General features: G+C 58.0%; 1 protein-coding gene across 1 annotated transcript in view; it reads right to left on the reverse strand.

Annotated features, from left to right (window-relative positions):
- The window catches only part of CFAP77 (cilia and flagella associated protein 77), a 102,382-nt gene that overhangs the window by 23,286 nt on the left and 66,813 nt on the right, over positions 1-12,283 (reverse strand). Inside the window, exon 4 of the mRNA XM_024562007.3 lies at positions 2,835-2,940. Coding sequence (XP_024417775.2) covers positions 2,835-2,940 — 106 coding nt within the window. The remainder of the gene's footprint in view (positions 1-2,834; positions 2,941-12,283) is intronic.

Genomic DNA, 12,283 nt, shown 5'->3' on the forward strand with positions numbered 1-12,283 from the left:
AGACAGGGCACTCATGCAGGCGGGTTGTTCAAGGTGAAGGGGCTGTGAGGGCGGGGCCCTGATATGTCAGAACTGGTGTGTTTGGGATGGGGAGGTGCACCAGTCACGTGGCACAGAGGAAAGGCCGGGCGAGGGCACACCGGCAAGTCCGCTGTCTGCAAGCCAAGGAGGGAGCCCTCGGGAGAAGCCAGCCCTGCCCCCGCCTCGACCCTGGACTTCCAGGCTCTGGATCTGCGAGAGGAGGGATTTCTGTCGTTGAAGCTGTCCGGCCTGCGGTACCTGTCATGGCAGCCCGAGCCCACTAACGCCGGGTCCAAGGCCTCCGACAGCCAAATCAGCAGGAGAGGGGCTCTGGACTCTGCATTTTCGGTGTGCCCCTGGGGGGGAGCGACGTGCAGGCAAACCTCAGCCCACGGCTGCGATCGTTGCCAAATTCAAGATTCCTTGGGGGAGGTAACAGGTAAATGGGGACTACCTAGAGTCTTAAACAGGCAGGACCTCCAGCGTGTAGAAGTTCCAGGCCTCCCGAAACCTGGGTTTGCCCCAGGTTTCACCGGGGTTTTGTCTGCCTGTCAAGGCGGCTTCCTCTGCGGGCAAAGCCCGAACTTCCAGCGCCTCCCACAGCAGCACCCACTGAGCCCAGGGCACACAGGCAGCACCGTCGGCAGGGGAGAGATGAACTGAGTTTAACTGGGGACACCGCCACCCCATCAAACGCCTTTTGATTTATTTCATTAATCAATTCTGCTAATTTTGTTGAATGTGTCTGCGGAAACTTGCAAGCTCTTTGGACTGTTATCCTCTGTGCCTTCTAGAACAATTCTGAAACTTCATCCTTCTTCGAACCAAAGCAGAGAGGCGATGTAGCCCGGGGTTAGTTAGAGGGACACAGGCAAGTCTTGTCACCTCTCTCAGCCCCTCGGTACCCTCCGGAGGACATGGGGCCCGATGCCCGACAAACAGGGTCACCAGGGGGTTTCTGGGCTGCGCTCTGAGCAGTGTCTGGACCAAGGTGGCACTCACTGGATGGACGCTGTCACCAAGAGTTTTATTTGGGGTCACATCACCGTCCAAATCCAGGACTTCCCTGCTGCTGAAGAGGCTCTGCCATGGAGGGCGGCAACTTGACCTTTATACCAACCATCTTTTCAGCCCCCGTGAACTGTTTTATCAGCCCCCGTGAACAGCCCCCAGTGTCCAGTGGGGCCGGGTGCTCACCGCCACCTGCTTGACAACGTGGCAGCCACGGAGAATCTTGGAAGAGGAAGAGAACTCCGCAGTTGGTTCAACAGTGTTTGCTGAGTGCCTACTGTGTGCTGGGCACGGCACGGGGGACCCTCTTTTCTGCCCAGGGAAACAATTGAGACCCCAACAAAATGGTGACTCATTGGAAGGCACACCCCCAGGCACCAGGTCTCAACCAGTGCTTGGGGTGGCCACTCACACTAGCTACTTTGGGGGTGCTGTGCTCAGAAAGGAGGGGCACTGGCCACAGGGTCATCTCGAGCGCCAGAAGGTGGGGCCCAGGAGGCTTGGGTTCTGCGGTTCGCGACCCTCTGAGTTGTCATAAATAGTAGCGAATTAAAAACGCGGCTCCCAGCCGGGGCCACAGGCAGCCTGTGGTGGCAAATTCCCCCTCTGGAGCTGGCCGTCACCATGAGCCGCCAGCAACGGGCTGGTCATGGCTGCTTTTAGGGTGTCGTTACCACGCTCTGCTCCTCAATGAGCTGGAGTCTTGGATTCTACTGACCGCTGGGGACAGTAGGGAGAGGCTTTAGCCCCCTGCTGTCCCCAGGCCTGGGGGCACCGGGCCCTCTGGCCTCGGGGCCTCTCCTGGCCTGGCGCAGGGGCCCCAGGGCCCCAGGGCACCATCGCTGGACCTGAGCTCTCCTCTGACCAGCGGGAGTGGGGACTCTCCATTGGGAAAAGCCCAGGCTCTGGGGTGGGAGCCACCGGGGTCCAGGCCTGTCTGATTCTTCGGCCACTTACTCACTCTCTCAGAGCCTCGGTTTCCCCGTCTGAAGAAGAAACACACCAAGACGACCCGATGAGGTGTCAACTCATGGGGCACTCAGGGGGACAGCAGGGGGATGACGACGTGGGCGTGCAGCCCCGTTCTCAGCAGGGCGCGGAGCAGAGGGACGGTGGTCCTGGTTGTCGTGACACCAGGAGCACCAGGGCTGCGCCTCTGGGGGAAGCTCTGAGGCTCTACGTGAGCACAGAGCCTCGCTGATCTTAGGGTGATGGGTCTCGCTCCCCTGCCGCTCGTGCCATTGAAATGGGCAGTGTCTGGGTGTGGTCTGTCCCCAGCTCCACGTCCCCTGTGTGGGCACTGCTCTCTGAGCTCGATTTCCGTGCCTGGGGAGCAGGGGTCGCTCACACTGACCTCCAGGGCTTTTGTGAGGCGTGGATGAGAGGCTGCCTAGGACGTACCCCGGGTGTTCTAGCATGGGGCCGAGCCATTCACTTGAAACGAAAGGCATTCCTAAAGTGTAGCGCTTGTTCCCTAGAGCGCCGTCCCAGAAGGCGGTTTTCTCTGTCCCATTTGCCTTCTCAGCTTTTTCTTCAGAGGCCGATGCACCGGGACCCCGGCCAGAATTGTCCCCTCTTGGGGCTCAGGTAGGGTTCAGTCTGATCACCACCGAGACTCTCTCTGGCTCCGTCTGCGACGCCAGGTCGGCACAGCAACGGGCAGCCTGATTCCCGCCCCTGCCTCCCCCCCCCCCCCCCCCGACAAAGTTGCGCGCAGCTCAGTCTCAAAGTGTAGCCCCCGCCAGCCCTTCCCGCCTCTGCCACACGGACAGGCAGCCACTGAGGAGTGAGGCTGCCTTTACCTTGTGCTTCTTCTCCAGTTTGATGGCTTTCTGGGTGGCCTTCTGCTCCTGCGCCCACAGCTGCTGGTAGCGGTGCTGCAGCAGGTCGAAGAGGGGCGTGGAAGGCCTGTGGGGAGGAAGTCCACATGGCCTGCAGGTCTGGAAGGGCCCCGGCGCCTCCCCCAGGCCGCCCCCCGGCCCCGGGCTGCAGGGCACACCCTGTCTCCCAGGGCTGCGAGAGGCTCCCCCAGCCTCGAGTGAGTCATCCACAAACGCTGATGGCAGCTGGCCAAGTGCTGGGCCTGAGAGGGTGACAAAGATGGTCCCCTTGACCGAATTTGAGGTGGGCTCCTTGGAACCCTCTTTTTGACTAGGCTTATCCTTGGGCCCCTGAAGCCAGTCTTAGCAGAGAACCTGCGACGTCCGCCCCCCGCCCCTGCAGGCTGGCCACCCGGGCCTGCCTCTACCAAGTGCCCTGTAAGGCAGGTTAGCAAGTATCCCCTCACCCTCGATGTCCCCTCTTAGTCACCGTGCACCCCCTGGCCCTGCACTGTGCCCCTGGGCTACAAGTGCCCCCGAGTGCTGCGTTCAGACTGAGCTGGCACCTGTCCTGAAGTCACTCTCCTCGGCCTCAGAGGCTCAGAGCAGAATCTGTCTTTACCGTCTCCAGTGTCCGTCCACCCCGGCTCTCCCGGACCAGAGGTTCCAGCTGAGGAGCACTTACCCTGCGCAGAGTGCCCCCACCCCACCCCCAACGCTGGAAAGCAGGCACCACCACCACCCCTCCCGGAGACCAAGGGTAAGGTCCCAGAGCAGCGGGGGCAGTGCCGTGACTGAGGCCTGCGTGGGCTGGGTGCCGAGGACGAGTCCTCATGGAAGAACCAGAGCTCATACACTCAGGGACAGAAGTGGGGGAGGGCCCACTCTCTCACAGCTCCTCACGGAACAGTGCACGTTGGTAACCACCACCCACGGCAGCTAACGCGGTTACGTGGAAGGTAGATGCGGAACTTTACAGGGGGTGGGCCAGGCTGCTGCGGCTGAGCCAGATAATCAGTTTTTCTTATTGTGGTAAAATATACATAACATAGAATTTACTCAGGGTCAACATCACTGGCAGCGACAAACAGACTGCGGAAGTGATGCCGTAGGAGGTACGCGGCACTGGCCACCAAATATTTGGGGGGGAAACACCCAAAGCGAACCCGAAAGCCAGGCACTCTAATGTGAGCCACCACGCAACCTAAATTTTTTAGGAGCCAGGTTAAAAAGAGTGAAAGAAACAAGTGAGATTAATTTTACTAATGTACCCCCCAAATTGTCATCTCAACATGGAGTCCCTTTAAAATATTAATGATATCTAAGAGATCCCGTTTTTAAATCTGAGTTTAAATTAGTTAAAAGTAAATACATAAAATGGAAATGTCAGCTCCTCGGTGGCACGAGCCCCATTCCGGTGGTGGGAGCCCACTGTGGCCAGTGCTGCCACAGAGGACCCCTGGGGAAGGAGGCGGGCTGTGGGGGAGAGCCCCCCCCCCACCATGAGGAAGCTGTCGGCAAGTCCGCAGTGGAGTGTGGGACATTCCGGTAAAAGACCCAAGGAAAGGATCTCAGGACGGGGTGGATAATCATGTAAATGCTTTGAGGATAGGTCCTACTTCCAATGACAAGTGTCTTTGTAAGAGATGCGGAAGGAAGAGGGGCAAAGATTGGGGTGAAGCTGTCACAGCTGCTGAGCGCCCGGGCCCCAGGAGCAGGAAGAGAAGGGTCCGGAAAAGAGTCCCCTCGAGCCTCCAGAGGGAGCACGGCCCTGCCGACACCTTGACTTTAAACTTCTGGCCCCAGAACCGGGAGAGAATGCATTCCTGCTGTTCTCAGCTGCCCAGTTTGTGGTGCTTCGTTTCGGCAGACGCAGGGGTTCCTCGGCCCACATTTTGGGAAACACCGGTAGAAAGTGCTGCGCAGGTGGCTGCCACTCCGAGTGGGTCCGGAGCCTGGTGATCACACAGCCCTTTGCAGCTGCCGGCACCGGCACCGCAGGGCGGCGGTTTGCAAGCTCTCCTGGGTGCACGGGCCAGGGGGACCTCGCTAGAGGCACATTCTGTGTCCCCCGGGTCCAGAGGTGCCTGGTCCAGGAGCCACCCTCGAGGCCTCAGAGATCATCCACCCTGACGCCCTTAGGCACCCCCTGTCCCTCTACCCCGAGGTCCCATGAGGGTGCAGACAGTATTTCTCAGCAGGTGGGCACAGGCATTTTGTCTTGGGGGAGGATCCACATTTTCAGGGGTGCGTGGGCCCCAGGAAAGGTTGGGAGCCTCTGACCTTCCCCTGTGCCCTCATTTCACAGACAGGGAATGAGGAAATAGGGTGCTGAGAAGACAGTGACCCCCAAGGACATGCAGTTGGGACCTGAGGTCAAGCCTCGGGCTTTGCACACAGTGGTCTCAAAGTCTTCACCGCGCGGACCCTTGTGGGGACTGCAGGACCTGGGACTCCGTTGGGAAGGCGGTTCGGCAGCTTCAACACACTCCTGCGCTCAGAGGTCTCTCCACCGAGCAGCCTGCGGCACGTCCACAACAGGACTGTTCCTCTATCCCAGAGGTGACTTTTATTACTTAATTATTACGCGCCCCGTGCTTCTGAGCAGCCTACTTCACAGCCATGCTCCCTAATGACGCCGGATGCGTCATCTGGCCTCATATACCCCGACAGGCCGTGGCGACAGAGAAGCGGTCTTCCCAGCAGCCCCCACGGCACAAGGCAGGGCTCACCTCCCTCGCTGTCCCCCTGCAGCCCTGCAGGCAGGCTGCGCGCCCGGCTCCGGCCAGCGCTGCTGCTCACCTGGGAAGAGTCAGGGCGGCGCTCTGAGCCCGCAAGTAGCTGACCAACCAGATATGGGTTCTAATAAGTTAGAGGACGTTAACTGATGGAACGGCGGTCCCACAGAGGAAGGACAATCTTTCAGTAAATGGTGCTGGAACAACTGGGCCTCACAGGGATGAACAAAGCCAGCTCTCTGCCCCGGTCCCACACGTTGTACAAGAAGGAACTCAAAATGGATCGTGGATTCAAGCATAACATGTGAAACTGAGAAACTTTTAAACAGCACGAAGGAGAAAGTGTTTGGACTTCCAGATGGACTTTTGTAGTTGGAAGTGCCCAGAAATGGCGTGGATGCCTCAGATGTCCCCGGACAAGGGCCAGGAAGAAGTTGGCCCTCGGAGCAGAGCAGGTTTGAACAGCGCGAGGACACACAGGTCCTTGAGGTCCCCTGCAGCTCCCCAGTCTGCTGCACTGGTCACATGGATGCAAGTGGTGGTGTTCCCTTTGTGAGGGAATGATGCAGAGCTGCGAGAGAGTGCAGAGGCTGTGTGGGTGGTGAGCCAGGGAGACCCCCCAGGAGAGACCAGGATAAAAAACCGGGTTGGGGAGAAAGAGCCAGGCACGTGCAGGTGCGTCCACACAGGTGTGAACACATGGAAAAAAGACTGGAAGGAAGCCCGCCAATGATGGTGGGGTGGGGGCAAGCGTGGGGGAAGGGGCAAGGGGGCCCTTCCCCTTCCAGTCACTTACTGGTTTTATGTGGCTCTTTTTCAATAACTAAAGCCAAACAGGAAGAAAGGGAGCAAGGGAGGGAGGGAGGTGGAGAGAGAGAGAGAGAGAGACAGAGAGACAGAGAGAGAGAGACAGAGAGAGACAGAGGGAGAGAGGTGAAAGAAAGAAAAAAAAGGAAAAGGAAAAGAAAGGAAAGGAAAGACCCAAGTCTGAAAAGCCGTATGACTCTGCCGGGGCCACACAGCCAGTGTTGGGGTGATGGGTCTGGTCCCCAGACTCTGTGTCAGGATGCAAGCCCACCCACTCCCCGTCCCCGCCAGGCACAGCCCCCGGGCCCTGGGGAGGCGTTGGGTCGGGCAGCCCAGGCCTGCTCAGCATCGGGAGTCAGCACTTTCCCAGGTACTTAACTCTCCTGGATGCATCTTTGGGAACCACTGTTTTCTTGTTTTCTTCTACAACTGATTTTTGCTGCTACCTTAAAACAGGTTCCGTTTTTTAAAAAGATAAATGTCGTTATTTATAATTTAAAAGGAGGCATTTTCCCACCCCAAAATGAATGATTTTTGCCACAGGCCGAAGGCCCCTGTGGGCAAGGTAGTAGGCGTTCTCTACTGTTGTGTTTGGAGGAGCTGGAGGGGGTTCACAGGGAACATCTTAATTATTTATCTTCACTAAACGAGGTGGGAAAGGTGGGGTGGGGGAGCCAAGCCCAGAGAGGTCAAGGGGCTGGCCCAGGCTCACACAGCACACTCCGGTAGCAAAGCCTGGACTCTGGGCCCCACCCCTCGGGCTACGGAGTCTGCAGCCAAGAGACCATGCAACCGATTTACGCCAAGACTGAAGGGCGAGCCGGCTGCAGCCAGAGCTGCGAGAGAGGCCCCCTGGGCGTGGCCACCTCAGGTGGGACCCCAGGCCCACCCAGACGCTTGCTCTCTGCACGGTGGGGTCACGGGGCGTGCCGCAGCGATGATGGGAATGCTTACAGCTCAGTGCTCCCGCCTGCTCCCTCTGTCCTGAGGACAAGAAGTCTAGAGACAGACATTAATATCCCTGTTTCACAGATGAGAAATAGGAGGCCCAGAGAAGTGTGGTGTCTTGCCCAAGACCACACAGCCAGCAAGTGACATGTTGCGTTTTCATCGGAAGCCTGTGGGCTTGTCCACCCTGCAGCCCTGTCTCCCCGCCCCACCCGGCAGTTCTGAAGGCTGGGTGCTGCCGCAGGGGTGGCCCCTGGGGCCCAGAGGGGAGGACAGGTCATGAGCACAGGCGTGGGAGAAGCAAAGTCCTCTCTCAGCCTTTCTTTCTTTATTTTTATTGTTGGCACTATCATTTCCCCCCGTTTGCCCACCTCCACACAGCACCCTCTTCCCTCAGGCCATCACCCCACTCTCGTCTGTGCCCATGGGTGATGCATGTATGTTCTTCGATTAATCCCCTCACCTTCTTTCACCCAACCCCCCCTCCCCTCTGACAGCTGTCAGTCTCTTCCACGTCCATGCCTCTGTGTCTGTTTGGTCCTGTCGGGGTTTTCTGTTCATTAGATGGCACATATAAGTGAGATCACATGGCATTCGTCTTTCTCTGACTGGCTTATTTCCCTTAACTTAATAAGCGCCTGGTCCTTTTTTACGACTGCATAGTATTCCATCGCGTAAATGTACCACTGCATTTTTTATCCACTTGCCCAGCAATCCCACTGCTGGGAATAATATATCCTAAGAATCCCGAAACATGAATTCAAAAGAACATATGCACCCCTATGTTCACAGCAGCATTGGCTACAATGGCTGAGGTCTGGGACAGCCCAAGTGCCCGCTCAGCCTTTTGCTGGGTTGTTGAGGATGAGCAGAAAACAGTCAGGAGGGAGAGTGAAGCCGGGGGTCTCTAGACAGAGGCATCAGCATGAACAAAGAAGGGAACCAGGCCGAGCGAGCACCGGCCTCGAGCCCCAGAACGGCCTGATGGGCAGTGGGCAGTGGCAGGGAGTCCAAAAGGGGCCCTGTTTCGAGGAGCGCTTACTACACTGAGCCCCAGGCCAAGCACTTCAGCTACCGTCTCGGCGACTCCTCGTGACTCTGAAAGTGAGGGTGGACACCCCCACGTTCAGATGGGGAAACTGAGGCTCAGAGACATTCAGCCACTGGCCGGAGGTTTGCTCACGGGCCCTGAGCAGCCCAGGGGCAGAGCCAGGCTCCAAACCCAGGTTCCCCTGGTTCCTGTTGGCTGTGGGTCAGGACCCCAAAGCGGGTCTGCATGGTCCTGTCCCCCGGGTCCAGGTGGCTGGTCCAGGTGGCCTGGCCACTGGTCCTGCTCTCTGCCTGGCCGGTGGAGTGAAGCTGTACTTTTCTACAATGTGCTTCTCTGGACCTCTCCAACTATGTTCCCTCCACACAAAGACGCCAATTTGCCCTGCCCCCCGGGGGTCCTTTCCTGGGGTTCCCTCTGTTTCTGAGCAGCCACCCTCGGGGATGGCGGGGCTGCCGCCAAGGGCTTCAGCAGTGTATTTGCTGATAACCGGGCTTGGGAAAATCCCTCGCCAGCCCAGCATTCCCACTGACAACAAAACCGTGTTAAAACTCGGTCTAATAAAGCGGGAAGCCGGGACGACACCATGAAGTCAGCTGTGGCTCGGGCTAGGCCTGCAAGAGACTTCAAATTAGTTCAATCAGACCCAGCTCCGCTGCCCGGTGGTTGATGCCCCGGACCAGGGGTTGGTCCGACAGAGGCGCCTGGCAGAGCGAGGGGACCGGAGAGGATCATTTGCAAACATTAGGCTGACACTTTGTGTGTGGGGAGGGCGGGGGGCTGACAGCTCTGATTTGCCCAGGCTACTCCTCTCTGCCGAAGAGCGCCCCACGGATTAGAGGGGCCCTTCTGTGGCAACCCTGCTTCATCTTCACTGCTCATTAAAACTGCGCGGAGCTGGAGAACTCGGCGGAGCGGAGGCGGCTGTGGGAACCTTCTGAGGGACTCAGGTACACAGCTGTTGAAAGGTGGTTGAGTACGCAGCCTTGGGTCTGACAAACCGGGTTTTAGTGCGGCTCCCCATTCACAGCGGCTGAAATAATTGGTCATCAGTGACTACTAATTCGGCTGCGTAGCCAGAGGCGATTTTTTTCTTCCCGGAAAATCAATGACAGCCACGAAGGTTTGTGCCCCGTGATTCCGCTCCAGACGGGCCCTCATTTGACGCTTGCTTCTTCCACCGGAGACAGCTATTTTGTTAAAGTAAAATTAAAATCCATCTCTAATATGCCAGCGCTCCCCGGGGGGGTGGGGGGGAGAGGTGTGGGCACCCGCACAGCCTCCGGGCGTCGGACGGAGCCAAGGGCGGCCTCCAGGGCGGGCCATGCCTCCGAGGCTGGTGTGGCGTGCAGTGTGTGCTGGGGGCCACTGCCCGGGTGGGCTGGTTTCAGAGGTGGCGGGAGGGCGGGGCTTCTCTCCAAAGTTCTCCATCAAAGCTGTGGGACGCCCCACAGCGGCACCATCTAGGGAGACCCAACCTCTCTCCCGTCCTTCTCCGAGGGCGCTGCGGGGGGGGGGGGTGCCCTTGTGTTCTCGGGCAGCACCCCGAGGTGCCCTTCAGGGCTGGGGCTGCCTCCCCTTGGCTGGTGACCCGAGGCTTCCCGAAGAGGCTCATCTGTCTGAGCACCAGGTGACTTCAGTGACCATGTACAGCGCGCTTCGCCGGTGTCTAACGTCACACAGCTGTTCTTTCTAACAAGCGATTCCGACTCATGTTGCCCACGTGGCACCAAGGCCACCTTAAATCGTTGTTTTGTTTTTTCACGTTGAAGTTTCAGTTGAGATTGTTGCAGATTTCGCACGCAGTTGTAAGAAATGAGATGGAGGTGCCATGACTCCCTACCCACAGTAACGCCCAGTGCCCGCCCCCGTGGTGACATCTTGCGAAAGTAAAGGACAAAGATCGCACCCGGGATACCGGCATTGACGCAATGCACCCCCCAAGCAGATGTCCCCAGACTTGCTGGTACTCATTGGTGTGTGTTGACTTCTTTGCAACCTCATCCCCGGGGTAGTTGCGCACCCACCACCATAGACGAGATGCACAGCAGCCCATCCTCACAGCACCCCCTGCCCCCACCCGTCGGGTCCGGTGCCTGTCCTAACCACGCCCACCGCCCTCCCGCGCTGCACACACGGGCCAGGGACCCATCCAGTCACCCTCACAGGAGCCCTGCTGGGTAGGAACCACTATGATGACACCCCACATTTTACCGACAAAGAAGCTGACCAGGAACCACTGAGCCTTTGACCGTGCACCACTGAGAGAGAGTTAACCGGACGGAGTGGCATGCTCGGGGTTCGTGTGTGGCAATACAGACTCTGGGACGTGGCTGGCCTGCCGACAGGCATAGCTGGGCCTGTAGCGTTTTAAAAACTCGTGTTACCATTTTTTTAAATGAGAATGCACATAAAAGTCTGAATACCTGGCTTCCCTCCACGAGGCGCCACGTGATGTGGGGACACGGGGCCCACATTCTCACTTGTCAATAGCTGACCAGTGCTGCCCCTTGGCCCAGGCGGGCACTCCAGTCTGACGCTGTCCCCACCGCCCCCTATTGCCTCGCACAGGGCGGGCCTTGCCCTGTAACCTGCCAGGCCTCTGTAGGTGTGAGAAATTACAGCCCCGGCTCTATCCCTCTTAAATCACAGAAATATTTGGTGTCTCTCCTTCTTCCCAAGAGCTCAAAGGACTCTTTCCTGATGAGCTCACACCATTTATTCTGACATGGGAGGTAATATTACCCCACTCACAGGTGGAGAAATGGGGCCCGTGGAGATGGAAGTGGTGTGCTCACGGTCCCTCAAGACGGGAGCGTGAGAGAGCTTTGTTGAGTCTGGAGTCTTGGGGCTTCATCTGTGCCCCTCCAGAAAGGGGGGGGCTGGAGGAGCGGAGTCACAGGGTGGAGGCATGGGGCCAGGTGGGAGAAGAGAGAAACCCCCTTAAAGGGAGAACAAAGGGTGTCAAGGCCTGAAGGGAAGAGCCAGGGCCCAAGAGGCACGGTGCCCGGGCTGGAGACATCATTAGGGACCCATGGAAATGTTTTCATCTTTTTTAAATCAGAAGAAAAGGTAATAATCCAGCCTGGATTAGAGTCATCTTTATACCAGGGCAGCCATTACATAATTTTAGCTACACACACACACACACACACACACACACATTTGCGGAGCAAGGGCCGATGGAAGCGGGAGTGCCCAGGGCTCCCAGAAGTCCGGTGGCAGAAAATTGCCCGGGAGCCAAAAGATGCAGGGACCCGGCCTGGACCAGGATTTGCCCTGAAACATTCTCTCCTCCTCTCAGGCTGAGGCCAGAGATGCTCAGTCTTCAGGGTGGAGAAGAATTGCCCCCTGGGCTGGGGCCCAGGAGCCTGCATTTTACCAAGGGTGCACACCCCCACCCACGAGGAGAGTCTGGCCCACAGGGTCCTGGCACCCCTAGGCGGTGACAGCCCTGAGCCTTTCCTGTGGAGGATGCTCCAACCTGGCCGCCACCAGCACCTCCATCTGGGGTGGGCTGGCCGGCCACCTCTGGCCCCAAGGGGGGCTACAGCTCCTTCATCACCCTCCTGCCCGCTACCTTCCTCTTAATTGTCCCTCCTTGGCCCCAGGGCCTGTCTTTCCTAACTAGGCTGCAGGAAGGGGTGGTAATTGAGGCTCTCTCCCCGGCAGGACTCTTAGAGCTAATTAGAGAAGAGGACCTCTGGGCTTGCGTTAGTTTTTAATTGTTTGCGGATCCAACATAAAAGCTAATGACAGAGGAGGGAGGCTTGGTGAGCAGCACACTCCTGACTTCTAAATTTGTCTAAGAGGTCATTGGCAATTTGTTAGCATTTTTCACAAGGGTGAATTCAATTAGCAGTTCCCCCCCCGCCCCGCACAGGCGCCCA

This window comes from Desmodus rotundus, chromosome 1, assembly GCF_022682495.2.
Source record: "Desmodus rotundus isolate HL8 chromosome 1, HLdesRot8A.1, whole genome shotgun sequence".
Taxonomy (NCBI): domain Eukaryota; kingdom Metazoa; phylum Chordata; class Mammalia; order Chiroptera; family Phyllostomidae; genus Desmodus; species Desmodus rotundus.